The sequence below is a fragment of the Daldinia caldariorum genome (assembly GCF_022478825.1).
Source record: "Daldinia caldariorum strain CBS 122874 unplaced genomic scaffold F4812scaffold_2, whole genome shotgun sequence".
Lineage (NCBI taxonomy): Eukaryota > Fungi > Ascomycota > Sordariomycetes > Xylariales > Hypoxylaceae > Daldinia > Daldinia caldariorum.
The window spans coordinates 405,318-433,248 of NW_025953038.1; the positions used below are offsets into that span (position 1 = coordinate 405,318).

General features: G+C 46.5%; 12 protein-coding genes across 12 annotated transcripts; 4 read left to right on the plus strand and 8 right to left on the minus strand.

The window, feature by feature from the left end:
• Positions 1 to 3,783: 3,783 nt before the first annotated feature.
• On the plus strand, positions 3,784 to 7,075 carry F4812DRAFT_166595 (uncharacterized protein). Its single transcript, XM_047929879.1, has 3 exons — positions 3,784 to 3,972; positions 4,283 to 4,473; positions 4,988 to 7,075. Exons 2-3 carry the CDS (start codon positions 4,385 to 4,387, stop codon positions 6,921 to 6,923), a joined length of 2,025 nt encoding a protein of 674 aa, XP_047793418.1. The 5' UTR covers positions 3,784 to 3,972; positions 4,283 to 4,384; the 3' UTR covers positions 6,924 to 7,075.
• A 907-nt stretch (positions 7,076 to 7,982) lies between these two features.
• F4812DRAFT_467316 (uncharacterized protein) lies at positions 7,983 to 8,721 on the minus strand (the record flags this gene model as incomplete). The annotated part of the gene is made up of 1 exon (XM_047938636.1): positions 7,983 to 8,721. The coding sequence occupies one exon, from the start codon at positions 8,719 to 8,721 to the stop codon at positions 8,152 to 8,154; it is 570 nt and encodes a 189-aa protein (XP_047793419.1). The 3' UTR covers positions 7,983 to 8,151.
• An 840-nt stretch (positions 8,722 to 9,561) lies between these two features.
• On the minus strand, positions 9,562 to 9,930 carry F4812DRAFT_467320 (uncharacterized protein; the record flags this gene model as incomplete). Its single annotated transcript, XM_047938637.1, has 1 exon — positions 9,562 to 9,930. One exon carries the CDS (start codon positions 9,928 to 9,930, stop codon positions 9,562 to 9,564), a length of 369 nt encoding a protein of 122 aa, XP_047793420.1.
• Positions 9,931 to 10,009: 79 nt separating this feature from the next.
• Positions 10,010 to 11,199, minus strand: F4812DRAFT_166682 (methylated-DNA--cysteine S-met). The gene is made up of 2 exons (XM_047929882.1): positions 10,803 to 11,199; positions 10,010 to 10,635 (listed from the first exon to the last, which is right to left on the minus strand). The coding sequence occupies exons 1-2, from the start codon at positions 10,992 to 10,994 to the stop codon at positions 10,336 to 10,338; spliced, it is 492 nt and encodes a 163-aa protein (XP_047793421.1). The 5' UTR covers positions 10,995 to 11,199; the 3' UTR covers positions 10,010 to 10,335.
• F4812DRAFT_166673 (ankyrin) lies at positions 11,195 to 13,137 on the minus strand. Its single transcript, XM_047929880.1, has 2 exons — positions 12,919 to 13,137; positions 11,195 to 12,726 (listed from the first exon to the last, which is right to left on the minus strand). The coding sequence occupies exon 2, from the start codon at positions 12,680 to 12,682 to the stop codon at positions 11,324 to 11,326; it is 1,359 nt and encodes a 452-aa protein (XP_047793422.1). The 5' UTR covers positions 12,683 to 12,726; positions 12,919 to 13,137; the 3' UTR covers positions 11,195 to 11,323.
• A 36-nt stretch (positions 13,138 to 13,173) lies between these two features.
• Positions 13,174 to 14,558, minus strand: F4812DRAFT_166676 (ubiquitin-like protein). The gene has a single exon (XM_047929881.1). The coding sequence runs from the start codon at positions 14,375 to 14,377 to the stop codon at positions 13,532 to 13,534; it is 846 nt and encodes a 281-aa protein (XP_047793423.1). The 5' UTR covers positions 14,378 to 14,558; the 3' UTR covers positions 13,174 to 13,531.
• A 266-nt stretch (positions 14,559 to 14,824) lies between these two features.
• F4812DRAFT_455222 (uncharacterized protein) lies at positions 14,825 to 16,172 on the minus strand (the record flags this gene model as incomplete). Its single annotated transcript, XM_047936787.1, has 3 exons — positions 14,825 to 15,353; positions 15,414 to 15,841; positions 15,912 to 16,172. 3 exons carry the CDS (start codon positions 16,170 to 16,172, stop codon positions 14,825 to 14,827), a joined length of 1,218 nt encoding a protein of 405 aa, XP_047793424.1.
• Positions 16,173 to 17,881: 1,709 nt separating this feature from the next.
• On the plus strand, positions 17,882 to 18,706 carry F4812DRAFT_467321 (uncharacterized protein; the record flags this gene model as incomplete). Its single annotated transcript, XM_047938638.1, has 2 exons — positions 17,882 to 17,953; positions 18,025 to 18,706. The coding sequence occupies 2 exons, from the start codon at positions 17,882 to 17,884 to the stop codon at positions 18,697 to 18,699; spliced, it is 747 nt and encodes a 248-aa protein (XP_047793425.1). The 3' UTR covers positions 18,700 to 18,706.
• A 402-nt stretch (positions 18,707 to 19,108) lies between these two features.
• Positions 19,109 to 20,149, minus strand: F4812DRAFT_412809 (uncharacterized protein). Its single transcript, XM_047932731.1, has 2 exons — positions 19,847 to 20,149; positions 19,109 to 19,785 (listed from the first exon to the last, which is right to left on the minus strand). The coding sequence occupies exons 1-2, from the start codon at positions 20,048 to 20,050 to the stop codon at positions 19,192 to 19,194; spliced, it is 798 nt and encodes a 265-aa protein (XP_047793426.1). The 5' UTR covers positions 20,051 to 20,149; the 3' UTR covers positions 19,109 to 19,191.
• Positions 20,150 to 20,809: 660 nt separating this feature from the next.
• F4812DRAFT_449364 (peptidase S28) lies at positions 20,810 to 22,327 on the plus strand (the record flags this gene model as incomplete). Its single annotated transcript, XM_047935965.1, has 1 exon — positions 20,810 to 22,327. One exon carries the CDS (start codon positions 20,810 to 20,812, stop codon positions 22,325 to 22,327), a length of 1,518 nt encoding a protein of 505 aa, XP_047793427.1.
• Positions 22,328 to 23,344: 1,017 nt separating this feature from the next.
• On the plus strand, positions 23,345 to 25,408 carry F4812DRAFT_166744 (FMN-dependent dehydrogenase-domain-containing protein). Its single transcript, XM_047929883.1, has 5 exons — positions 23,345 to 23,684; positions 23,741 to 23,799; positions 23,862 to 25,050; positions 25,115 to 25,188; positions 25,242 to 25,408. The coding sequence occupies exons 1-5, from the start codon at positions 23,657 to 23,659 to the stop codon at positions 25,326 to 25,328; spliced, it is 1,437 nt and encodes a 478-aa protein (XP_047793428.1). The 5' UTR covers positions 23,345 to 23,656; the 3' UTR covers positions 25,329 to 25,408.
• Positions 25,409 to 25,488: 80 nt separating this feature from the next.
• F4812DRAFT_449366 (fungal-specific transcription factor domain-containing protein) lies at positions 25,489 to 27,865 on the minus strand (the record flags this gene model as incomplete). The annotated part of the gene is made up of 5 exons (XM_047935966.1): positions 25,489 to 26,039; positions 26,151 to 27,445; positions 27,543 to 27,617; positions 27,677 to 27,712; positions 27,777 to 27,865. 5 exons carry the CDS (start codon positions 27,863 to 27,865, stop codon positions 25,489 to 25,491), a joined length of 2,046 nt encoding a protein of 681 aa, XP_047793429.1.
• Between the last annotated feature and the right edge of the window lie 66 nt (positions 27,866 to 27,931).

Genomic DNA, 27,931 nt, shown 5'->3' on the forward strand with positions numbered 1-27,931 from the left:
GTTGTGAATTGTAGGTAATACATCTGGTGTCGGCAGATATGTACCTAACATATACTGTCTTAGCTGTTGGAACACGACCTCAGGAGATGGGGAAAGGTTCCACAATAGAGAGTCCCTTGTGTTACGATAGCATCGACGGGGTTGAGATTGGAGAAATGATAAAAACTTTCTTCTTGTTTTTTTTCTCCTTCTTTTTCTTCTATCATTTTTATTCGTAATATGGAATATGGACTTTACTCGGCCATAAATTCATAAATCTCATCACTTTTCTCTTGTTTTCGTCGTATACCTGGTTATTATCGCAAGTGTAACAAGGACAGATAGGTACACGTGACGTAACAAGTAACAAGTTTAGAAGAGTTGTTAGATTCGTATAAGATATAAGATTATCACATGATTGCTTGCGGAAATAAAGTTAGAGTTGGGAGTGGGAGTGGAAGCTTATGAGGTAGGTATAGTACGTACCATGTAGGTTAGTGGTAGGTAAAAGACAGACTCTTGAGGTTTGACCAGGTTTGTCGAGTTCACCCGGGCTTTGCAGGGATACTCGTAAAGAGAAAAGTCTTGGCCCCTGCTCCTATTGAATTCCCTTTTCCACACTAAAATCAAACCCGTGCAACTCGCTCCCGTATTGTATTGTACCTAACAGAAATCGAAGTTGATGTTCCACAAGTCAACCCCCAACTGTGTTGTTTAAACCCGAATATCTGAATTGAACTTTTTTTCTGATCGTGTTGTTGGTTCTCACCGTTTAGTTGTTAGTAGTCAAAGTTGAAAGTCCGAGTCTGAGTTTGGATGGGCATAAAGAGGCATTTAGCATAACACTTGGAATCGCGAAAAGGCTTTTTAGGCAGTTTAGAGGGGAATATTGAGTTTTTATTATTACCTGCTGGCGGCACCTTGTGGTTCCCCTTTCGGCCAGGCCGACACATGCCATTAGAGTAACAGAACAGAGTAGGGTAGAGTCGAGACTCGTTTCTATTACGTCCGATCGAATTGACTTGATTTATTATTTCACTCGAGGTCGGCTCTTGTCGCACGGGGGCACGTAATGGTTTATCAGCAGAGCATCTAAGTGATGACATGATGGCGTAAGACTTGTGCATCATCAGGCCCTATCAGGCCCGTCGATTACTGAGAGATATATAATTCTAGTTTAGACATGCAGCATTTTTAATACCTTACGAGAGCTATGTGTGTCCACGTTGCATCCTGGCCTCCAATGCGTTATTGAGAAGCATCGTGCGCCGAAATTCAAAACTTTCTGTGACGCCCCCACCGGTGTTTAACTCGAGACTGGGGAAATTGATGATCGGGTAGACGCGCAACCCGGCGATCGAAACTGTTATTTCTAGCACTATGCTAGTAACTTATACATACATATATTAGGTGATATGTATATTGGGTATATACCATAGTAGCAACAGTAGAAGCAGCAGCAGCAATGGGGTACCTATGGGACCAATTGCATACTGCTTAATATCAATTAATGATAATCCAAAGTTCCAGCTGGGGCTAAATGGATGTCTACTATTGATGAAATCTGGTTGGTGCTGACCCATGTTTGCCTCTTTCCTTGCGCAAGTATGTCATGTTGGAAGATAAGCGCGGTATAACATTCCAACCTATTCTGGTCTCCAACGACCAGCAATTGTATGTAACGGACCATTTGACATGTGTACAAGACAACTAACTTATCCCTTCGGTCTGTAATTGAAATATGTATGTCTGAAAAGAAAGAAAAGGCCCACCGGGTACGCAGTATATGATAATCATTAGGGGAATCTAGTCTTTAGTACCAATATCTAATGGCTTAAGTCGCCTATTAATAAGGACCCCTGGCGCCACAGCACGCAATTCGAAATGCCAACGTCACAATGTACTACTGAGGTTAGTTAGTACGGTTAGTTAGTACCTAACCAACGTCTCTCTCTTGTTACCTAATCTTTCTTATACTAGCTAGGTTAAAAGGACTTACCCAAATTATCTTTCCGGAAGGGATAGTTATCTGTCATGGATAAGAATAACGTCCTTCCTCTTTTAACGCCTTCCAACTTGCGATTTAGGTAAAGAAACGTGAAGTTCGGGCTCCTACGCGCGTTTAAGTCGTTTAGTTGTCGCTAAGCCTTATCTAATATACTCTTACCTAATTCTATCCCTTACCATCGACTCATTTCATCTAGAGAGATGATAAGCGGCAGGTTTATACATACCGGTATATATACACATTAGGTAGATAAGTAGAACATCGACGTTTGCATTGAGAAACTAAACGAGAACTTGGTGGTTGTACATCAGCTTTCCTTGCTTATTTCCGATGCGATCGATTTGAATCTGTCGGTGAAGCAGAATGGAGTACTTACCTTGCCTTAGGTACCTAGGTAAGATTGATGTTCTACCTACCTCTCATAAGGAGGAAAAAAAAGTACGTTACACGATGCGGAGCGACTCTAACTCAGCTAGCCACGCTTTACTTTAATATACGTCGATAGAAGCCTGCCATTACCTAGCCGACAGAGTCAACAGAATAGGCAAAGAGGATAGAGGCCAGGTTACAATATAGATAGGCGGTGCATCCGTACGTAGCATTATATAAATGCCTAGGTCACACAACCTGAGTAATAGCGGTCATGTATAGTGAATAGTAATAAGATTGTCAGCTCGTATGTTCTTCCCTCTCAGGGCTCTAGGGGCTCTTGGGAACGTCGCAAGTCGGTATTAAAGAGGTAAAGTATTAGGGTAGCCTTGAGTGAAGATGTACAGGTACTTTTTTTTTTCTCTTTCTCTTACCTTAGGTAGGTATCTAACATGAGCTGATTAGTATGTGATTAGTATCTTTCAAAAAAAAAAATAATTAAAATTGTACGTGGCTCTTGTACGAGCACGACATTCATTGGACTTCCAACTTTCTATCGATAGTGCGCTACTAATTACCTAGAGCTAAGGTTGGTAAGTGGGCTTTTGTATTAGCAGGTCACCAATCAGCTTAATCAAATCTATGACTTGTTCTACCCCTAGTCGGGCCTTAGTTTAAGAGAGCCTGTATTGCACGATATTAACCCCCCTGTTCGGGTTTCCCTTGGGTCAGACAACTTTTGATTTACAACGCTTACTTTTGCCGGATACTTTCTCACACGATACTAATCCCAATTCCCACCTTTAACCTTTTTCCACCTTCGACTCTTTTTTTCCAACTAGTTTTTACCCTTGTGCCGGAGAGAGTGAGAGAGAGATAGAGAGAAACGAGAACGCACCTATCCACACAAGCTTGTTATCGTACTTTCCCCTCTCTCTTTCTTCTATTTGGGTTGAATAAACTAGGTGCCTAATCTACTGATCATCTTTTTTTTTTTTTTTTTTTCTCTCACCCGGATTGCCAACTTCTCATTTCCGCAACTCGCCATATTTCAAAACCTTGTTTCGGTAAGTACTGCCAGACTACTCGCTCTCTTTTCCTCCGCCTCGTATGTCCTTTTCCGTTCATAATAAATTCGCGCGCCAATTGGAAGATATGGTCTCGGCAACTCGACAAGTTGTCGCCAATTAATTTCATTTTCAGCCTTGTTGCAACGCGACGGTGTAAAAAAAAAAAAAAAGGGTTTGTTAGGCTTCAATACAATACATGATTTATTTATTTTTTTTTCGTTCGAGTCTCTCCCCTAACCCCCTCGCCCGTACTTGGTCGCACTTGGACCTTATCTAGAAAGGCACCGCGCTGGTTGTTCCTATTTTCTTACTAACTCTATGCCCAGAACTTATTAGTCTCTGCTTACACTCTTACACTCTCTTTGACATCAAGGCTATCTTGTATGCGTACCAGAGTACCTTTTATACCAAGTGGTTTAGTCATTATCTCCGCCAATTTGCTTTGCTTGGAGGGGAAGAATAGCCAACAAGTAGCGTCTGTAAGCACAAGGCTTTTCTTGAGTCTTTGCCGTCGGTTTGGAGATATTGCCTCGACTCACGTATCTGGTAAGTCCCGCTTTTTCTTGTTTCCAACACTTCGGACAGCACAGTGGATCTTGATCATGTTGTAAAGCAAGCAATCAAAGTACTTTTTGACATTGTTCAAGTGGTTTCCTGCTCAACTTAGCAACAGCCGGGCCGCAACCGACCGTCAACGGAAGCATCGTTGATAGGTACTGCGCCATGCTACCTAGGTATTTCTTCGAAGTCGCTTCCTTACGAAGTTGTTCTTTCTTATACCGTGCTTTACAATTACACTCACGTCCAATGACTGGAGGTACCTTCTAGCTGAATTGTTTATTGACAATTGCTTTAGATACCTAATATACTCAATCATCGCCATCCTCCATCCTCCATTCTTGATTGCTAGTTCCCCCCCCCCCCCCTAACAATTTTATCTTTGCGCAACTTATTAGCTATGGAGGAGAGAAAAAAGACATTGTCGCCGACCCTCACCGAGGATAAGGAAAAAGAAAAGGATGTTACAGAACCTACTGTCGAAGAGAAGTAAGTATAAATATTTCTTTCCAACACTATTCCCCCTTCTTCATTCTATATTGTGTCTATCATGTCTACTGTGTCTATTACATCTGTTTCCTCTTGCCTTTTGGGGTTACATCTCTTTAAAATCACATCAACGTCTTTTGCATATGCCTCTTCCATATTCACACGGTCGCATTCCTCTTCACAGCTCAAGTCCGCCTCTTTGAAGGAACTGCCTGCCTCTACCCATTTCACCTGTCTTAATATTCATATCGTCATTGCCGTCGCTACTTCCTTTTTCTGCAACTTCTTGTTCACCGCCCAAGTTGAGCTACACATTGAGAAAAACTTAACAGGCAGCAACCTTTTTACTTCGTCTACCTTACCTTATTTCTTTTACCTCGATTCACCCACATCCTTACCAACACCACAACGTCACAACGTCAATCCAGTAACAATACATACTACTTGAACTATCTTCACATATTTTAGAATAATAGTTACCTCCTAGAATCATAATTGCTAACAGTATTCAAAGACGGGCTGTCCCGGTTCATCCTAAACAACCTACGCCTTCAGCTTCGGAAGAAACCGCGCCTGCCGGCGATGCAACAGAAGCTGCAGCTCATGACGCCGAACTAAGCTCACCTCCTGAAAGCAGCTCTGTTTCAAGTGTCAACCCGGATATGCTGGGTGACGAAATTGTTGTTGGAACACGCGCTAACGGAAACAAATCCCCTGCTCGTCGAGTCGCTTCTGAGCGAGGTGATAACGAGATGCCTGACGTTGAAGAAGACGATGAACCTGTCTCACATTACCCTAAGCGCAAACGCGCGTCACTTTACAACAACCTTGGCGACGAAGAGTTAGAAAACAGCCAAGTAAAGGATGCCGATGATGCCGATGAGAGTTTGAGTAAAGGAAAGCCTCGACCCAAGTTTGATGAAGACAGCAAGCATGTGCCTGTGGGCTATTGGCGCTCTTCGCCAGTTCCCCAAATAGAAGGAAAGCATATGGTTGTCGGATTCATCGATATACGCGACCGCCTACGAACACGAATTCGACCTAAGACTCTTCATGGCGACCTTATCAATCTTCGATTGTTTCCTATCCCATCTGGTCCTGGTGGTAGCTGGATTACGTTTCCTGGTACAGTGTTCTTAGACCATCTCATTGGACGCGACCACAATGTGATCAAGGAGTACGTCAAAGTTCGAGCTGAGACGCTCCACGATCGTTCCAAGGAAGCCGATCAGGCTGCTATTACAGAAGCTCTCCGTCGCCTGGAACTTAATCCCCCGCCTGAAACGCCTCAACCTCCCTCTATCGCATGGGGCGTGGATATACCTGAACAATCACAGTTCGCCCGTCCTGAGTCAAAGCGCCGTCGTTATGGTAGTAGCGTTGGTACCATTGCTGAGCGCGCCGATCGCATCGATCAGGCTGAACAGGCAGATAATGCCGAGTCTTTCGAGCGTTCAGACCGCCTTCCTCTTGCCCCCCATCAACCAGAGATTTCGCAGTTGCCTCGAAAACCGACCCGCATCCTTGTTGGCTGCTGGGCCAAGTCTACTGCTCCGAGGGACGAGGATAAGCTTGCAGTCTACGGCATCTTGGGCGCTAATGATATGTTCCGCGTCAAGCTCGTGCGCGAAACAATGGACGGCCGTTACACAGACGACAACTTCCCCAGTGGCGCGGGCGCGTTGTGGATTTCATACGACGAGGTGCTTTTTGTTAATCACCTAAAGCAGCTAACCAGACCGGAAGTTAAAGAATATGTCCGCATTCGCCAGGCTCAGATTGATGCTGGGGAGAAGAAAGAGGATCGGGTCGCGAACGAGACTCAAGCAGTCCATGATGCTCAAATACGAGCAGCGGCAGTTGCGGCAGCCAGTCCTCTTAGGGCTCCTAACCAGGGACATGTAGGATCTGGTCCTTCATCCGGTCTCAGTCGCGAGGATGCTCGTGAAATGCACGAATCGAGACAGCCCCGACGTGAAGTTACATCTCGAAGTATCGAGTCAGCTCAATCGTTGCGACATTCTCTTCCGGATGTGGATATCAGACAAGCCAGTCGCAATGCTAGTAACGATCCTATTGAGCGCGTTCAAGGTTATGCGAACCGCGAAGTTGCAAGAATGGAAGCGGTGCAACTGCGTACTGATCGCCACCAAGCTAACCGTAACTCGGTGGCTAATCCAGGAGGCTTGATGAATGCCCATGACAACCGACGCGACTTCGACGAAAATATTATTAAGATGAACCAGGTATGGGAGGCTCAAGAGAATATGAGAATGGGACCAGCTAGTCGCCCTAGCACTGGAGATGTTATGATGCACCAGGGCATCAAGTATGAGCGAAAGCAGAATGGACCATTCAAGGATAGGCTTGTCAGTCAAGGAACCATCATCAACATCGACGGTGAAGACTACGTCGAATACCGCGTTCTCACGAAGCCCTCATTCTTCTAAACTGGTGCGACACAACACCTTACGGCCTTTTCTTTATGGTTCCCCAATGCACAGATTCGGATCAGAATTTGCTACCTTTACTGAATCCACCTTTCTTCTACATGGTCATATAGCATTCTGTCTTTCTGGTTTCGGCGTTGCCTTTTAACGTTTACGATGCATAGTCTCCTTTTTCTTCCACATTGCTTAGATTCAACCCCGATACCAAAACTTCTATTTTCCAAGAGCATTAATGATTATAAGGTCGGGCATGCCCGCGGGGGCGTATGAAACAATTCCTTTTTCCTTTTTTTCTAACGAGGACTATAAGTTTTCGGTATCACTTTTCTTTTTAACGGGGAAGGCGTCAGGGAGGGGAAAAGAAACTTGAGCAGTTGATGATTTCCAGTTGATACGCATGAGATGCGCAGCCACACCTCGTGTATAGTAGTGGGCATCACGTATGGAGAGCTCTCTCGACTTGGAGGAGCAGAAGGGGGAAAAAGGAAGAAAGGAGAGGAAAAAGGAAAGGAGGAAGATGTGCGATGACACTCTGCATCCGAGCCGCCTTGTGGCACTTGCTCGTGATCGTGCAATATTTGCACCATGAAACCCGCGATGATTTTTTTTAATATGAATCGTTTGCATTACCTGTGTGATTTGCTGTTGATGTGGCTTTTTGACAAGCTGTGCTTTTTGTCTGCGATGCCTTAGTACCTAGGTAGTTTTGCCTACGTGGCCTTAATATGAAACCCGGTAGCCCTCGAGCAGGTAGCTGACTTAAGAAGGATCTGTTTTGGAACATCTTACTTTTCTAAGTGAACTAAGGTTCAGGAACTCCGCATTACTATCATTACTACACTTTGGGGCGCTGATATCACCCTGAAGTTCTTAAGTTTGGAGGAACTTTTAGTACGGTAGGGTGTTTTCTGCATGCTTAAGTGTAAATCATCGTGATTTGGCTCTCTAATTAGAGCTAACTCGATAGCTGCTCCTATCTAACGTAAAGATCCTTAGGTCCTATGTCTCGATATTCCACCCCTGCACCTCTTCATCCCCTCCCTACTCCCCCTTTTTTTTCCTGGCTTAATTTTTCATAACTTGGTTCAGAGACACATGATCATGTAGCCTATTAACATCAACGCGGAAAACGCAACTGCAAGATCAACACATTCGTAACAACTGTGTATCTCCTCCCTGATCCCTCCATAAGTAGGTACCCATGCGTACCAGTATCTTCCGTAGTGCTTTAGGAGGAACTTCGTGCTTCCCGTAGCTCGAACAGGAGGAAGGCAAGCGCATATCCAAGAAGGATGGAAAAGAGGGTATTTAGGATGCTGCATGATGACGAGTCGCCCTGATTTAGCACAGCATGCTCATATCCTCCCATAATACTTTGGGGCATGATGTTGACGCGCCCATGGGCGAAGTTTCCACGCAACGTAATTGGAGTCGTGCCGTACGGCTGGGTGTGTCTATCCCCTTTCTTTGATCCTGAGGCGTTTGCGTCTGGGGCATTTGTCGTGTCGGCTTTGAACTCGGATTCAGAATGTAGCGGTTCAGACCCGACGCTGCGTGATCGTCGCATCAGCTGCTGGAGGCGAGGGCTTTCTGCAGTGCTGAGAAGTGGCATTGTGTCTGGATTGCGTTCCGGAAGTAAGCGTGCTGGTAAAAAAGGCATCAGGTCTACTTTTTCGAGGACTTTGGTAACAATTTTCGCTGTTGCTTCCTCGACAAACTTTTTTACGAGTGGACCGAAGAGTGCTCCCACTATTGGTATGTTTGGGACAGCCACGTTTTTTAAATTAATCGGAGGCATTTTTTTAACAGTTTTCTACAGCAACGCTTCGAAAGACAGGAGATAAAGAGTCATTCAGAACGCACACTATTATTATTGTTCTTAAGATTATTTTCAATGAAGAATTTTCTCAGATCTTAGAGGTACGTTAGACATATCCCCCATTGTCTACCTAGGTACCTAGCTAATCTACCTTAATTGCTTCTATCGCCATTCACAAGCTGCTTTCATCCCATCTGAAACCACACGAAATATCGACGATTATATGCCACTGACCCCATTGGCCGGACCAAGATTATTCTAGCGTCTTCCGTTATATCAGCTAGGTACCTCCTAATAAAAGTTCTTCTGATACGATACCGCTTTGCCGAGCACGCTGCCCTACTCGTCCACCCTCGCGCCCTCGCCGCAGAGTATTCGCCGCTTCTCGTCTAATACAAAACCCAATAATCCTTTAGTACCTAGTCAGCTGACTTGACGATGATATTTTTGGGAACGTCTTACTTGTCTAAGTAAACCTATAAGCCGTAATTACGTACCTGTTACATTCTTATCAGGATGTTCGACGTATTCAAGGTTTATTACTTGTTCCAGGAGTTGTTAGTACCGCTATAGCTTCCTACTGCTGCCCTACCTTTACGTCGTTTACAAACTTTGCGCTGTCACTACCTAATATCGAGAATAGGATAAATGTTTTAATTGACTACCTGTAGTCGATGTAAGGACTTGTTGTATTGCTGAGACCTTTGCGCGTGCGCTCTTCAACTGGTATCTCTGCCCTGCTCTTCCAGTACAGCCGTTGACGCAACGCAACGCAACCCACCGTCCATCCCTAGTGTTGTGCTGCAATGAAAGACATGCTCAATGCAACTTAAGCAAGTCGTGTAGTATCATCCCAAGCGCACCTCCGGCTAGAAATGCAACGATGTGCCAGAGGATCGAGGAAGAAGAAGGCTCTCCCCCGCCGCTGAAGACGATGCTGCAGCCTAGAGCTGCTCCCACTTCGATGCTTGATGTGTGACACAGTCGCCTGCTGGGACCGTTTCGTTGTATGAAGTACTCGCATTCGGTCCTGTAGACGAGATCGGCTTTGCGCTTAGATTTCACGGGGCCGGATTCTTGCCGGGCGACGGTATCGGGCCCAACCAGCAGCGTAACTTGATTGCCTCGGCTCGATATGAGGACTAGTTGCCCGCGCTCCGGCAATTTCGCACTGCTGGCGTTCGACATGGTGTTATTTTGAGGAGTGTGGCCGGGAGGATCTATGGCGGGAAGTTGTGGGCGTGGACGTGGACGAGAGCAAAGAGGATTCATTTGGAATGCACACCACCATTTATTCCATTAACTACCTGTACCTATCTATCATTTGATTTGGGCTAGAGTGTTCTTCTCGTGTTTCATCTGCATCAGCTGGACTTTCATAATCTACCCAAATAGAACGACGCTACCATTCATAAGGCTTCCGTCATCTCATCTCATTTCATCTCAAACCATACATTACATACGCCATTGGTTAGTCCGGTCCGGGCGCCTTCTAGTAGCTTCGCTACATCCATTGGTTGACAACCTTCTCCCTCCTATTCAATTCAAGTGGATATTGAATTAGTCTGGGTAGGTGCCTAGGTAGGTACCTACCTAGGCAAACGCAACCCACGGCGAGCCTAGCACCCTGCCCTTCCCGTCCATCCTGACGCCCTCCCCGCGGAGCAACCGCCGCTTCTCGTCGAGCGTGATGCCCTCGCCGTCCTTCGGCCACCTGCCCTTGAAGCCGCCGAGCGCGCCGCCCGTAGCCACGACCCGGTGGCAGGGCACCTCGGGCGCGAACGGGTTGCGCCGCAGCGCGTTCCCCACGGCGCGCGGCGACGAGCCCAGGTACGCGGCGAGCAGGGCGTACGTCGATACGTGGCCCCGCGGGATCTGGCATAGGAGAGTCCACTGTTTTGCAAGGGTTGAGGGCGTTAGCGAGTTTGTGAAAGTTATCTTCTTAGGTTAGGTAGGTAGGTAGGTGTTTATGTTATGTTATGTGTGTTCATGGTTCATCTCGTAGGGTCGCGCAGAGGAGTTCTTAAAGAGGAATGGGGGGGGGGGGGGGGATCACTCACCACTTTCTTTTCGAAAGGCGTGCGATCCGATTCCGTGATGCGCTTTAATTGGGGTTCCATGTCTTCCGGGACAGAAAGGGAGCTTTCAAGCGCGGTCTCATCGGGAATAGGTTTCGCTATCTTTTGCGGTAGAGCCGCAGCGGTATCGTCTACGGTTTCATCGGTGCGCTTGCGTTTTACACCCACGGCCATGATGATATGATGGACGTGTTCTCACTTGCTAACAAATTGGAAGATGTTTTCTATTAATAATAAACTTTGCTTTTATGGAATGAATTCAAGAAGACTTGCTATTTAAAAAGAAAGTTAAGAGATTGAGTTAACCTTAGGTACCTGGGTAGTTGTTATACAATGAGAAGCTGAAGATGATAAAGAATGAATAAGACCGTAGTGACTCAATACGCCATGTCATTCAAAGGGCGCGTCTGCCCCTCGTCTGACATCACAGAGACGCGACGCCAGGTCACATGACTTTTTCTCTTTAGGGGCTTACGGACCCATCGTCATCATCGTCATTGTAGCTATCCTCCTCCTCTATGCCATCTATACTGGGGCGCCCTTAGATCTTCTAAAAATTTCTCTCGAGCCTTTTGGTATTCAATAGCTTTATTTGTCATCTCAGCCAAGCGCTCATGCATATTTTTCGGGAAATTGATGCTTGGGTGAGTCATTAAGAAATTCATCGTCTTTTGCGCCTCCTCAAGCCCCCTGATTTTTTTGATAACCCTTCGCATGGCGCTCTTGTGCCGACGAGCCTGCTTCCGGTGGATTTTGGTACCTTCCAACAATGCTTTAGTTACGGGCAAAAAAACGTCCGTCTTCAAAAGGCGACCGAAATTGTGATTGGCAATATTCAGCTTTTCCCCCATTGAAAGATCCTTGACGAGGAACACGGCATTTGCTAGGCATCGAAATTCCAATGTGGTCTCGAAAGCAGTCCACCCTCCATGGTTGACATAGTCAAGGCTGTAGCCGGTATCGAGCAATAATTGAAGAGTCTCCTCGTTGTTATCTTCAGCGGCTGCGAAGTGAAGGGAGGTCAGACCTTTATCGTATACCAAACCCCTGTGTGCTCCAACTTTGAAACCTCGACTTTGCAGTATTTTGATAACTGATGGCATTTTGTGCAGGGCTGCCAACCTTAGTGGTGATAAAATCCCCCTTTTCGTCTCGCACTCCTCCAATTCGCCTGTAAGACGAGCTAAAGTCTCGGCAACGCCTACGTGCCCGTATATAATGGCCGCAGAGAGAGGAATGACAGTGAACCGCCGAGGCTCAGCGAGTTTATATGTGCGAAGGGTAAAGTTTGGATTGGACTTCACCTTGACTTCCATATCAACGGGGCCGTAGGCTTCTGTAAGCTCCCGAACTATGTCCTCTACGCCATGCTTGGCTGCCAGGTGAAGTGGTGTCATGCGAGCCCCGTCCCAATCAGTAACTTCGAAGCATTCCGGCCAGTACTTTAGCGCTGCCTTAATAGACTTCTGAGCCACAGTCATGCGAGTTCTATCATCGGCTTGCGCAATAGCCCAATGAAGGGCTATCTTCTCGGCTACCGTTCGCCGACCTACTACTTGCCTACTTTGAAGGTATGATCGCTTCGCCCTAAGCATGTCAGCCCTATAGATGAATGGGTCGAGAAGCCCATGGTAGAAGCGACATGTTCCTGATAAACGGACGGTCGCTTTTATTTCACGCACATGTTTAGCGATAGCGAGAATGATATCACCTGAAAGGGTACGTGTAGTCAACTCTTCTGCGGACCCCGAATGCGTGTTTTCTTGCTGCATGGCTTTTACTAGATCTGTGATGGAACCCTCGAAATACACCGCGACGTGAAGCTGCTTTTGTGGGAAATTGGGAGATGTTATATACAACATACGCACCTGGGGATAAGTCGGCGGAGTATAAACTTGTTCAGTTACTAGATAAAGTTTGTTTAGTGACACGTTCTTTTAAGCAACAATATCCGGGAAATTTTGGATAGTATACAACTCAGTGCATAGTGGAAGGAAACAAGGAACAAAGGAGCAATTTATGCCAAATGGAGTACAATCGCCTTGCCTAGGGATTTTTTAATATCTTTTATGAAAGAAATAGTCAGCTTCATGCTTACCATTACATGAGCAGCTGTATTATGCTACTCACCTCGCTATTCTTAGAACGACAGTCGTGAGTAATATAGGTGGTCGCTATAATCTGACTCGTAGTCGGGCACCCGTTCTTAGAAGGCATGATGAAAACTGTTATGAGGTGGTAATACCACTCATAGTCAGATAGACTGTAATAGCACTTGTGCTATTAAGAAATACACTTTTGGCTCAGCGGTGTATCTGTCAACTGTTGTCTGATGTTTAAAGGGTATATAAATCGGGTCTTAGTATGGTCCTCATGCCAGTATTTGCTTCCCTTTACCATTCATTATAACAAGTAATATTCGTGCTATTTATTATCTGTAGCATCGTGAGTCTGGCTGAGACTAGGGACTTATGAAAGCGGGTTGAGAGACATGCTTCATTTTTCGAACTGGTTATGAGACTATCGAATATGGTAGTCATTAGAATAAAGCCCGTATAATACTAACCTTGGACATTTATATTGCCAGGTGGGTATCAAGCTCCCGTTTAATACATAGCAGATTCATAATACAAGCAAGCATATCGGTGCTTGTACCATACGACCTATACAATTCGTAATGACAAGTCCAACTCCCCTTGTCCTCTCTCCGATTAATCACCAGTGTCAACTTCTAGATCTAGTTGGACCCCGTTGCTAATTTCGTAGTCGGCGAGAGTAAGCATGTCTTTGAAAGGCCGCTGTCCTTGCCTCTTCAGCAAGATCTCGTGGGGCTCTCGGCCGATGCGCGCCGCGACCATGATCTTGAATTCCTTGATGCGGTCCGAAGCGAAACACGGGATGGCTGCCTTAGTGCCCAGTCGGTCGTTTACGTGCACGATAATCATCTCTTCGCCGCCGCCGGAGGGAGCTGCGGGTGCTCGAACGGGTGGCTTGGAGGTATCTCCTTCGGAAGATTTCGACTTGGATTTCTTGTTAGACGAAGACGCACCGGAGTCACGTTCGCGATCGCGATCTCGATCTCGGCGTCGCGGAGATGGCGAACGGTTTCGGTAACCTCTAAACGAGCTACCACGTCGGTCATCATCTCTATCTTCCAAATCGTCGCGGCGCTTTTCCTTAAACTTGAAGCCGCCAAAGTTCTTTTTTGGCCTGGGTCGGTCTCGGTCCCGGTCTCTACCCTCATCCCTATCTGTACCTCTTCGGTCCGAGTCTCTCTCCCCGCGGTCGTCACGACGTCTTTCCGCGTCTCGACCTAATCGGTCGGAGTCATCCTTATTCCCATCTTTTCGGCTGTGCCAAGGCTCACGTCTTGCTGCTCGATCCCTATCATCATCATCGCGCGATCGATAGTTGTCGCTTCTTCGATAGTCGTCTCTGTCTCGTCTATCGCGATGGCTAGGTGGCGATTGGCTTCGATTGTCGCTTTTGTTCTGCTTGCGCGGAGGCGGAGAATCATCGCCTCGCGCCGCGCGAGGCGATGCGGACCTATCTGCCATTGATGTTGACAAATGTTTCCTTGTAGCCTTTGTTTTGGTAAAAAGGAAGCTACTAGGAACGTGTGAATTGGAAGGTATGAAGCAGTTGAGGATTGGATGTTAACGGATTGAGAGCTGTTGAAGTGAAGTTGAAGTTGGAGTTGAAGTTGAAGTTGATGTGATGTTTGACACAGAATCAGAATTGATAAGAGGTAGGTACCTGGGTACTTGGGTACTTTCTCCGTCGCCCATAGGTTTTACTGACCAGATTACGTAAGCCACTTAAATACCCCTTTTCCAGACTACAAGGTACCTAGGTCCTAGGTTAGGTACCAGGTAGTTATCACTTTCACTATACCTCATTCACCTTATAAACGTGAGAGGACTCTCAAGAAAGTTGCTTTTGAAATATTAACTACCTGTAGTTAAACCTAGACTATGTTTACCACTGTTTCAACTGCGATACTCCTATTCCTGTGCCACCTGTCCGTATCGCTGGACGATGTCCGCGCCGTCAATCATCCACATATGAAGCCGTTCCATGTAATTTCGGGTTTCCAGAGAAGAGAGCCACCCGATCCAAGGGTGCGTGCAAAGGTCTGCAACCTTTACCAACTGCAGGTTCTTCAAGTTGGGGAAAAGATGGTCAGCGGGAGCATCACCTATCGCAACGAATAATCCATGCAAAGCATAGAAGTCGTGACTTAAATTGAACTCCTTTCCCTCTGTGTACTCTTCTTCGAATGTCTCCAGGAAGCAGCGATCTGGCTGGCTAATATGACACTTCAAGCATCTCGCGTTTGTAAACAGGCGGCCGAGGCAGTACCAGATTTCTAGCCAACATTCTTTGTATATGGTCCCGTTGTGGATATCTATTGTAATCTCAGTTGGCCTGCGTAGACACTCGTTGGATATCTTCCTGACTTTGCTCCATGGCTTCACACCGTACGTTTCCGCGTTGATGAAGTAAGCCCCATCATAGCGCAGCCAGAGGTTACTGTTGCTCCAACTCTGCAATTTGAGATTTGGAAGATAAGCAACGCCGCGGACTTGATACTATCCGCCAAACTTATCCAGCATTTCGCCGCGGATGAATAATGTGTCTAGCTGTGGGCTGAATGGCAAGCTCTCCTCTTTAGGGACTCCATAGTAGAAGATGGCCAAATTTCTGAAGGCCCGGCAAATCTGCAAAACTGCTAGGTTACCCCAGGTCCGAGGCTTATAGAAAATTAACTGGGTCGAGAGGTTTCCTGAGTATGTGTGGAAACTGAGCCGAAGAGTTTCGCCTTTCAACTCGTAGCGTCCTACAACGTATAGGAAAATGCGTTCAAACACTTCGCATGGCAAATTGAGAAGAGGCGATACTTTTGTATAGGACTCTTCAGTACTTTTTGGTACCGCAGTAGAATTGCTGGTCTCCCCCGGGCTTTGGACTCTAGAACACAATACATATTCATGTATCAGCGCTGCCTCCCTTTCCAACGTCTAGAAGAACGTTAGGGCTCGTGTTTTACAAAGTTTTGGTGGGAGTAATTATGAGACACTCAAAACTTACTCCACTTTGTAAGAATTGTTCCCAGGAGGTTTGAATCCGCATGGCATGGCTCAAAAAAATATCTCTAGCGCCGCTCCTTACCTGGTATGCGTAATCTTGCAGATTAGGGCCGTCTTTTAGCTGGTAGCAAGATTTTTCGTTGCATTCTTCGGTAGCTTGAAGGAATCGGATAGCCCGACCCATCATGTCGAACCATGGTTCTCGAAACTGAGTGCTAATGGGAATGTTGAGAACACGGCTAGAGTCGTTCTGACAATCCATTGTAGCTGGAGTATGAAGCTGCTGAATACTTCGTTGAAAGAGTTTCGTTTGGTCGAGAGGTAGTTAGGTAGGTAGATACCGATTCGCACGTATGAAACGTTAGGTATCCCGCCGAGTACCTATTGATAAGATGCCCCTAAGAGAAAGCTGAAGAGAACAGCTGGATTCAAATTAATCACACCAAAATCAGTTGCCGTAAAGAATACAGTAACTTACTTGGTGACTTTTTCCCTAGCTGCTAAAGTAAACGAAATGATTGGGAAGCAATGATGTGTAGTTTACGCGATAGTGAATCATGGGTACTGATGAAGAGCTTTGGTCAATATGCAATGTAATGAAAATGCTGCTCCTAAGTGGAATTCAGAGAAACGATGTTTACTGAATTAAGATGCCCAGGGTGCGCTCGTTGGGATTGGATATAGAAGAATGAATATTTCATATACACTTAGATAGATAGGAGGTAGGTAGTCTCACTAGACGTTGAATTTTAACGTACCTAGTATGATACAGGCGGGGAAGGAACGCGTGAAATGTTGTATTTGTAATAATAGATGCTAGACACCTGTAAATATTCTATAACTTGAATTAACTTTCGTAATCGTGGTAGCAGCGTTCTCCGTATTACGTGCGTCATGGATGTTTTGTGTGGAGTTTTCGGTATCTCAGGTGCTGACGGCGGAAATAACAATAGCAACTTCCAACTCATCTATGTTGTGCAGCTTCCGTCATGAAATTTGCTACAGTTACTGTAAACTGCGGTCATTATAGAGGAATAATAATAAAAACAATGAATAAATGCGATTTATCGAGGTAATTATGCATTTCATCTTTTGATATAGGAGAGGTATATGAGTCCTGTCGTCTATTCAGGGGCTATTAGCACATAACTATGCAAAAGACATCTACAGGAAAAACGATGTAGTACTACTCTGTGTTTTCCTTGTATATGCACCTATATGTAGGTAAAAAGGGTATCCTCTTCAATGCTGTAGGGGTGATCTTGTATACCTGTAACTAAAGCCAGCCTACAAGATAGCAAAAAGGGCTAATAGAGTAAGCCTTCATGTCGTTGGAGGTTAATATGTAACCGCATTTTATATGCAGATAAAGGCGGTTTGAACTGAAATGTCTTGCAATCATTGTAGATGACCTATCTCTCCTGTAAAGTATTTTGACAATTTGCCATCTGTCTTGTGGAAATTATTGCAAAACCATGTGATGGTCCATCATGTAGGACGGGAGGCGTAGATACCCAATGTAAGGGTAAATTAGAGAAATATGAAACTAGGCTATGTGAATTGGGACAGGATATCGGATGAACATTGCTATTCAATACAAGGAAACCATATTTGTAGTATTATCCCACATGACCCTTTAATTACTCTGGTGACTACGTTTTCTTGTTAGAGGTACCTAAGTGACTTTCGCATCTTGCTGGAGCTACTTTGATGTAAAAGATGCAAACGCTGAATTCTCCAAATGCGCTTCTCTTCACCCCAGGGGACATGAAAATATATATATAATCAATTACGATATTCCTTTCTCTTCCATTTTGCATTTATTCCCCTAGGTTCAAGTCAGAAAGCGTTAAGATCAGTTAACAATCCCAAGAGGTAGCCCAACAACGTTTTTTTTTTTCAAACAATTCTCAGGCTCACGCAATAATCCAGGCGGTGTCTTGTGTCAACGACAATCGTATAAATCAAGCAATGGACCAATTGAGCAATATATTCCAACCAAATACCAACGCATTTAGGCAAATGGCCACGCCAATCCCTACTGTACGTATAACTTCCAATCTTTCATATTCTCCAAGGTTACTTTAAGCCAATTGCTAAAATTAATTCTATAGATGGACCATCGATATTTCAAACCGTCTGAGCAACTGACAGGTGCCGACAACTCTCGAAAGACGGACCGATGCAATGGGAACTACCGAGGAGATCGCAACTTATCCATTAATAGAGGTACAGATGTTGCCGAGGAAAAGAATACGTCGTTATGGATTACTGGACTTCCCGGGTCGACAACTGTTCCCAAACTCCTTGCTGCAATTAGAAAGACGGGCAGGGTCCGTTCAACTGTGGTAAACGGCCCCAACGAAACCAGCAGTACCGCCGCGTCTTCTATTAGCTTCTTTAGACGGGAGGACGCGGAGGTGCTTTACAATGCAATACAGCAAGGAAGAATCATAATCGAAGGCAAATTTCCAAGAGTGCAGTGGAACAGGAACAGGATAGGGGAAGAGGAGGTTCCAGGCCATGCCAGCCGGGTGCTCCTGATTGCCGGCGATCCGCTGGTCGTCAACCAGGACTACCTAGACGGTTTCTTCAAGAGGAAGTTCGTGTACGACATCGACGAGATAATCGATCACGGTACGGTTCCCGGTTTTGGCGGGCTTATCAGTCGGCTCGAATACCGGTTTGGATCGTGGCGTTCGCAAGCTTCATTTGCTCGCCTGGCGCTTAATCTTGAGCTTACGGGGTTTCTACTAGCAGAGTACGGCGAAGACCCCTGTGCGGGCTAACAACGACATACTGGCTTTATAGTTCTTTTTCTCACCATACCTACCTAAGCTAGCAAAATTGGTTCTCAAATATGATGTACTCGCACCAGCTTTAAGCTTCCCATTTGCTCTTTCCACGTCAGCTATAACTTGACGGTCCTGCGAGCTTCACGTAATGCAAATTAACCGTAAACCCCATGATATATATCTGTATAGTGGCTTGTTGGAACCAGTGCGCATTGCGATTAGACTGTATATTAGTATGAAGCGGCTCGGTCCCCCATTTGACTGAATTTAAGATACATGTAACACAGGCGCCTTTGACTACGATTATATCTCTTACCGAGTCTCTGAAGATTGCTTAGCAGAATAGCATGATATATCCAGTGGAATATGTTTCTAATTGAACTATTATATTAAATTAAGTCTACCTAGGTAACCAGTTGAAGAGATATCGACCTCTTGATATTATAATTTTAAAGACGACTACCTCCTCTTACAGGGACTTATAAACTACCTGCCTAGGTAGGTAGTCAGATTTTTATGAAAGTACAAAAGTAATTTCGCTGCTTCTGCCTCTTCGTAACCAATCTCTGGCGTAGGCAATTTTGATGGCTGACCAGATATGGAGTGTTCTTCCACCTCCGATTTTTCGACCTTGGACTCTTCACCTTCTGATGGTAATTCCTCTCCAGTCAATTGCTGCTTTAATTTGGCTTTCTCTTGAGCTTTTTTCCGGTTCCATACTTGCTTAGCAATGTAATGCCTTTCGCAGTATATGAACCCTTCTTTCGCTTGGCTCTGACACGAGACACACTTCCCCATGGCTTTCTGCTTATAATAAAAAGTCTTGCTACGCGCGGTTGATTGCATTTTCTTTAGGATACAATGCCTTTTACATCTTATATCTCCATCCATTGCTCGACCCTCACAGTCATAACATAGGCCTGCTGCTTGAAGCTTTTTAAGCTTTTGCCGATGAGCTTCGTTTCTCTCGTCCGCATGAGCACGGCAGCGTGAATGTTCCCCTCGTCCCATTGCGTACTCCTGACAATTACGTTTCATACAGCGACTCTTGACGGCGTTTGATGTCTCTCCTTTTGCTTGCTGCTTTGAGGTTGGCATCTTGGATGACTACGAGCTCTGCTACAGGGTTGAAGATACTTACATAGGAACGGCTAGATAATAATCTAGCGATTACTAGAAATAATAGTATGCGACTAAAAGATATGAATTTACAACTAGGTTGAAATTTCTGTCTCCAAGATACTGCGTGTACCTGTACGATGATCAATGAAATTGTGCTGCGTCTCAAATAAACTTTTCTTTGTGACAAAATAGACAACTCGTGGTTTGTTATGGCTAATTGCATTGAATTTATTTATGTCTTTAGTTGCGTGGGATAAAAAGTATACCCTGGTTTCTAGGCACTTGAGGCAGGGGTTACCCAAGCATAGAAAATGAATAACTGTAGTATGTATTTCAAGTAGGTTAGGCACTTGATGTACCTCGAATATATATTTATGGAGTATATTGTGATTGCTATAATGTAATGTATCACCGACGTATACCTACTCTCCGGACGGTACAATACAAATACCTTCTGGGTTCGACATTCCCGAGTCCGATATACCTGTATTCTAAGCCAATCACATCAACGACAAATACCTTTGTCTCTAAAAATTACCTATCTTATCACCTCCCAATCAAATCTTATTACGTCTGTTGTTCTTGTATTAGTGCCAACTGTTACCTAGTTCAGGTCCTGTAAGGTACAATACATCTTTCCCCAAAGCGGAAGGCTTGCTCACATCCTTGTCGGTGCTACCGTGCGGGCGCATCGCTAACGAAAAAGGGAAGGTCGCTAAGATGATCAAGCACGCGATAGTACCGGCTTGTTGGAAGATAAGCTGCGCGAGGGAAGAAGACCATGTAGGTAACAGGGGACGAAGTAAATATAAAAACTGAGTGACTCCCACGGTCCCCTAGGTGAGAGAAAAGAATCCCTCTCAGCTTCACCTCCGCAGGTGCCTGGAACCACATTCACATTGCCAAGATGAAGTTCTCCGTGGGTGTAGCCCAGTTGTTGCTGGCAGCTGGGGTCTCCGGCTTTTTGAAAAACAAAGCCGGTATGGAGCTTGGTCCAATTGACGAAGTCACCGTACTAGAAGCTGGCAATGGCACCGCTGGTTGGGGTACTTTCCCCCAGCTACTCGATCATTCCAACCCTGATCTCGGCACTTTCGAGCAGAGATATTGGTACGGAGCGAAGTACTGGAAGGGACCTGGGTCGCCAATCATTTTTGTCAATCCAGGCGAACAGGCCGCTGATAACTTCAATAAATCCTATACTACAAGCCAGCGTCTTACTGGACTTCTAGCAGAGAAGCTCGGCGGTGCAGTTGTCATTCTCGAGCACCGATATTGGGGCGATTCATCTCCATTTGACAGCCTGACTACCGAGAACCTCCAATACCTTACCCTCGAGAACTCTATCAAGGACAACACCTATTTCGCCAACAACTTCGATGCGCCCTTTGACAAGACTGGAAAAAGTCGTGCAAAGGATGCCCCTTGGATCTTTACTGGTGGCAGTTATCCCGGCGCATTGGCCGGGTGGGTTGCTGCCAAAGACCCTGGTACTTTCTGGGCGTATTATGGCACCAGCGGAGTGGTCGAAGCTATTGGGGACTTCTGGCAATATTTCGTTCCCGTCCTGGAAGCGACGCCCAAAAACTGCAGCTCCGACTTGACTACTGTCATCGATTACGTCGACTTGGTTCTCCTGACCGGCAGCCCCAGGGAGAAAGCCAAGCTAAAGGACAAGTTCAAGCTGGGCAACCTGAAGGATGCCGACTTCGCTGCGGCGCTTGAGAACGGCCCATGGACATGGCAGTCGGGCCAGTTTTACTCGAGCAGCGTCCTTGGATACAACCCTTACTACCGATTCTGCGACTACATCGAGAATGTTTGGCCGAACTCTACTAATCCTGTGCCTGGTCCTAAGGGAGTTGGCTTGACCAAGGCCTTGAACGGCTATGCGAAATGGTTTACGGAGATCGGACTACCAGGAACCTGCGAGGGTTACGGGTACTTCAAAGGCGAAAACAACACCGAGTGTTTCCAGTCGCTGAATGCCTCCAACCCTATATACCACGACCTTTCACCGCGCAACGCCGGCAACCGTCAATGGAACTGGATGTTGTGTAACGAGCCTTTCGAGTACTGGCAAGATGGTGCCCCTATCGGCCGACCCAGCATCGTCTCACGTCTCGTTAACAAAGCTTACTGGCGCTCGCAATGCGCGCTCTGGTTCCCGGAAAGAGAGTACGGTCTTGCTAAGGGCAAGTCTGCAGAGGATGTGAACAAGTACACCGGCGGCTGGTTCGAGACCAATGTTACGCGACTGATGATGACCAATGGTCAGTGGGATCCGTGGCGCGATTCAACTCTCTCTTCCAAGTTCCGCCCTGGCGGTCCTAAGGAGAGCACCCCTGAATTCCCTATCCGACTCGTGGAACAGGGTACGCATTGCTCTGACTTGTATGGCCAGAACTGGGCCGTCAACCCCGGCGTTAAAGCTATTGCCGATGCGCAGGTTGCCAACATGGCAGAGTGGGTGCAGGAATTCTATGACCAGAAGAAGTAGGTCAAAGCATACCTACCTTGTATAGGTACCAGCCTATTATAGTCGTAATCAGTAATGACTTATTTAATATACGGTATTAATCAACTGTAAATCGTACAGTAAAACTGAGATCAATAGGTCTTGTATCTGTGCTTGTAATGCGTTGATTAACGTGAGGCGAGTTATTTTCCTAAAACGGGTTCACTCCGTCTACCATTACATTCGCCCGTTCTACTTTCATTGCCTTAGTCCGCATCAGGGTGTAGCCTGAGAGTATGTGAGAAGCTGCGTCAGGGATATAGATGGCTAGACTCACCGGCTGCAAAGATGGACCCGAAGAAAAATGAAAAAAATGAAACCTACTGTTGACATCGTGGCGGCAGTGCTGTTACCAGCAGCACCAGCAGCTACAAAAGCCAGACTGATGGGAATGCCCAACGTACTACCTAGAAGGAATTTTCGGCCCCACCAATCGAGAATACCCATCCCATGGCAGTGATGTCAGTATCTTCTCGCATAATGGGAAGATAATAAGTGATGATACTTATTCGAGTCATACTTCAGTCCCAAGTTTCAACCTTCGGTTTTGCAGCGATGTACTTATTTCCACTGAACTGTCCAAACCGCGGAAACGCCACCTTTAACATGAGCATATGCTTACTCGAACGTGTTACGGCGAGGACTTCGAGGTCGAGACTCGAGAGGGTCCTTCCCAGGTTGCCTTAGACGCTCCTTTGGCTGTCTCCAGCATTTTCTTTTTTCGACATATGGTGGTCAAGTTTTCTTGTTTTAGGGAGCTAGGAACCAGGAAGACTTGAAAGAAAATCGGCGCGGAGCTATTGTCTTATACCGACGCTATACAAGGTGGGGAAATATCATCGATCCCGGATGTTCACCTACGGTGTAAGCCCCCAGGCACATACTATATGAAAACCCCGTGGGGCATTCCCCGGGAGGTGCAGAGCCAAGCGGTTCTAGTATTTCGATCTGGAGTCATGTTGCGACTCCAAATTAGTTGTGATTGGCCCTCTCGGATTTGATTTAATGGGTGTCTAGATTCTGCATAGGTAGATAGGTAGGTTTGAATGCGGCATTATATAAACCCTTTTGCCTGAAGTGGAAAGTGGTCGAACGAGTTATCGACCCACGACCAAGTAGTATGGGTCCCGGATTGTTGACAGAGTTTATACTGCAATGTTCGAGTAATTGACCACTCATAGCTTCAACCCCTGAAAGCTAGTAAGCTCGGGAGCGAATAGCGCTTGGCGAAGGCGTTTAATATGCGATAGGTTCATTTACATCGAGGGTTGTTGGCTGATCTTTTTCGTGAGCTTATAAAGCTAAGTCAATATGAATCCAATATGGACTTTAGCAGAAGGTATATTATGGTTACTATACTAGAAGTTTATCTAGGGACCTACTAACATCCTGTAGTGAGTAGACACAAGACTGAACAGAGCTGCTGGATGGTCTTGCATGGGAAGGTATATGATGTAGGTTATTCAAGTTTGGGCTAGAATTTTCCGCGAGCGCTGAGCTGATTCGACGTGATCAGATTACTTCATTTGTCCCAAAACACCCAGGAGGTAGAAGTATTCTGCTAAAAAACGCAGGAAAAGATGCTTCCGCGGCTTTCGATTCTGTCCACCCGGTTGAGATACTGGAGGAGTATCTAGCACCAGACCAGGTAATAGGAACGATTGAGTCAGATCATGCTGCCGAGGACTCCAAGGCTCCAAAGTCTAAAGATGATTCGCAATTAGGATCAAAAGAGCTTTCATCAATCACATTGCCCCCACTTGCATCAATGTTAAGCGTGGCAGAGATTGAATCGTACGCGATGAAATGTCTATCGCCGAAAGCAATATCATACTACGCCTCTGCCTCCGACGACCAAATCACGAAAGAAGCCAACGGGAAAATATACCGCTCCATCCTCCTGCGACCACGCGTCTTCGTAGACTGCACGGAGTGTTCCCTAGAGACGTCGCTAGTGGGTAACAAAGTCAACCTACCAATCTACGTCTCCCCGGCAGCCGTGGCTCGTCTAGCCCACCCGAGCGGCGAAGCCGGGATCGCAGGGGCGTGCTCGAGATCCCACGCGCTGCAGATCATCAGCAAGAACGCGTCGCTGTCCCCGCGGGCCACCGTGAGCGCGGGGCCCGACGCCGTCTTCGCCTGGCAGCTCTACGTGCTCAAGGACCGCGCGGCGACCGAGCGGACCCTCGCCCAGATCCGCGAGATCCCGCAGATAAAGTTCATCGTGCTGACGCTCGACGCGCCGTTCCCGGGGAAGCGCGAGGCGGACGAGCGCTTCAAGATGGCGGAGGTGGCGGGTGGGGCGCCGCCGCAGGCGTGGGGTACGGAGTCCGGGTTGACGTGGCGGAAGACGCTGAAATGGCTCGGTAGACATACGAGGCTGCCGATTGTACTTAAGGGGATCCAGACGCACGAAGATGCGTACGCCGCGACGCTGTTCCCTGCTGTTAAAGGGATTATCATTTCGAATCATGGCGGTCGGGCCCTTGATACGGCGCCCCCACCAGTTCAAGTCCTGTTGGAGATTCGGAAGTTCTGTCCGCAGGTTTTCGATACCGTCGATGTGCTTGTTGACGGAGGTGTTAAGCGAGGTACGGATGTTGTGAAGGCCTTGGCGTTAGGGGCTAAGGGCGTCGGGATCGGCCGAGCGGCTCTCTATGGACTCTCAGTCGGAGGAGAAGAGGGTGTCGAGAGAGTGCTTAAGAGTGAGTATCCAGGAGATATGCAGTTCATAGGAGGTTCTTCACCCATGGCTAACACATGGTGTAGTTCTCGCGGATGAAACCCGAACAGCGATGAGGCTACTTGGAGTAAGGAACGTATCGGAACTGAACCCACGACATGTAAGTCACATGGTGCGTATCCCTTCTGTTTATCTAGACTAATTATATGATAGATCAATACAAGTGCTTTAACTTCAGGATTGTTTGGCGGGCCTTCAGGTCTTGAGGATGTCGACAGGATACTCCAGTCGAAGTTGTGAAAGATCTTAGGATTGATCATATGGTTGATCAATACACCATCAAATAGGACATGGGAGTCATGCAGCTATAAAAGCCTTACATTCTATTTTGGTAGGCGGTGACCAAATCGCTGCGAGGTGAAATGACTATCTCAATACACTATTTATCTTACATCTCGCTTTATTGAACTGTGAGGAAAGCTCCTTGGAGATCATCGTCCATCAGAAATGAACCCCAGTCCAGGTCGGCAGCAAGCTGTTCATCATACCAGCCGAAGAAACTCGAGTCTCCATCCTGGTACGGAGTTTTGCCAGCGACTTCAACCTCGCCGGTAATTGCTTCATATATCGCTGAGATTATGTCCGATGCTCTATCGGAAGCCCGCATCCACGGTTTCATTTCCGAGAAAGTTTCAAGCGCTTTGACCAGACTTGCGCGAGCAGAGGCTAGCGATTCGGCATTCGTATCTGGACGCGGCTGTTCAATCACAATGAATAGCAGGGGAACCATGCAGGCTTGGAAGAGGTACCAAGCCGAGTTCCAGACGTGGATTCTGTTCGGCGTCCAATGGAGTGCTATCGAATCAATGGCTTCACCGGCCGCAAGTCGGCATGTATCAATTATTTGAAGCTCTTGGGCGCCGAGCTGATCCTTATGAATGCGATTATGTATAAAGTATAATATCAGAGATCGCAGTAGAATTAAACGTATATTTAGGTACCGATTGCGCACTATCAAAGAGGTCAATGAGCGTTCTCTTAAATTAGAGGTAGTTGACAAGTACGGAGCCTTGTCTCCCGTGATGGGACGAAAAGGGGTAAGGGTAGCTGAACACTACATACTGAATTCCCGCGCAATAGTGAAGCGCGATGATGAGTTTGACATTGACCGAAAGATTAGAGGTGTGGAGGCATACCACGCTTGCAATTCTTCGTCAAAAGAAGTTATCTCGGTCATGGTAAGTCGATTGAGTCGTGCGAAGCGATTTTGTATGCGGTTGGATATTAGGCAGAACTGGAGGCTAGCACATAATGACATTGCCATGTAGTCATTTTCAGTTAGAAGAGTAGGGAACGGGGTGTCCATTGTCCTACTGTCCCATCTGCCACATGTTGGCCGACCTAGGGTCATACTTGCCCAAGTATCTAGGCAGAACAAACTCCACCATGTTCTACGTTTCGTCTCGGCCCGGCTCTGCTTGGGCGACGTTTTATCTTCCTGAGTTCTAGTCGCATGGGTATTTCGATGTCTTGACTCCCTATGTAGCCCTAGAGCGATGGCAACACGATGCGCAGCGCCGAGGATAGCATAGGCCATATTCGGGGCATTTCGATAGTGTAAGTAGAGTCCGCCCAACAAACAGAGGGCCTGCAGGCTTTCTAAGTTCCCAGAACCGAAGCTATCAAGGTCTAAGTAATTCCGCGCCTGTTCGTAGTACTGCTCATGGAGGGTATCACTTCCAGAGGCTATGGAGCCGAGAGTGATCACCATATTTAGCAGACCAAGCCAGCCGGCATCTCTGCGGTGCTTCAAGGAGTAAGAATTCCGGAAGTCTTCTTCATCCAGCATAGGGACGATTGGGTGGATGTGTTCGAAGTAAAAGTCGATACACCGTTGCTCTTTGAGAAGGTGGGTAGCGGATTCACCGCTCATAGACAGTACAAGTTGAGATTGATGGTAAGGTTGGGGCTGAATAGGATTCTCGGACCATCTCTTGGCTTGCTCGGCAACGCGATGCTTTGCAGAGGGACACAATCGGAAAATTGTTCGGAGAATGGCACTGATTGAAGTCACACCAAGATAAGAGCGGCGGTGTTTGTCAGTTGCAAGATTGATAGCGTTGATATCATCGGCAGCCTGCATAATAGGCGCCTGGTTTCTTGACTCGTTCCATTGCCGATCAGCCACAGGTTCTCCATTTTCAGATACTTGAGCAGAATCATCAGCTGCCTCAGCATATTCAGCAGGCCGGCTAAACAAGTCAACCGACGCCCCTTTAGGAGTTAATTCTACGCGCAGGATGTCGAGCAATTCATCGCGACTCTTGCCAATGAGCTCGTCCACGGGCGTGTTGGGGAATAGTTGTTCGAGAATCTCTGTCCGTGATCTTAGTCGATCTGACACCTCCTCAAGGGTACTAAATCAAGTAAAGCAAGTTAAATATATGCTGGGTAGAATCCAGGGAGTTCGACGATGAGGAGAAGTCGGTTTGAAGAAGGGATTATGATGGTTACCTCCTGCTGACAGCATTCCTCTTATTTCGCTGCCGATAGTTACATAGATGTGAGACCTTGTAATACGTGCAAGAGCTATGATATGTATTAATACACCTCACCATCTGTGGAATCTGTGGGATGCGGCTACTTGCCTACATGGGTGGCCACCATCACACTTGACCTTTCGCCTAGTATAACAAGTTAGGTCTTGGTAATCCAGTCAAAAAGGGGGTTTTCCTTAGCGTCACGTACCTGGTGCATTCCGAGCACGACTTATTGAGGCGAGCTGGTGCCGGCGGTGATGGGCTCGTTTTCCGGTGGCTTTTGAAATTGTGGAACATCAATGCAATGGGACATAGTCACAGATTTGTGACCACTCATTTATTGAAGGCAGCTTTGATGTGGTC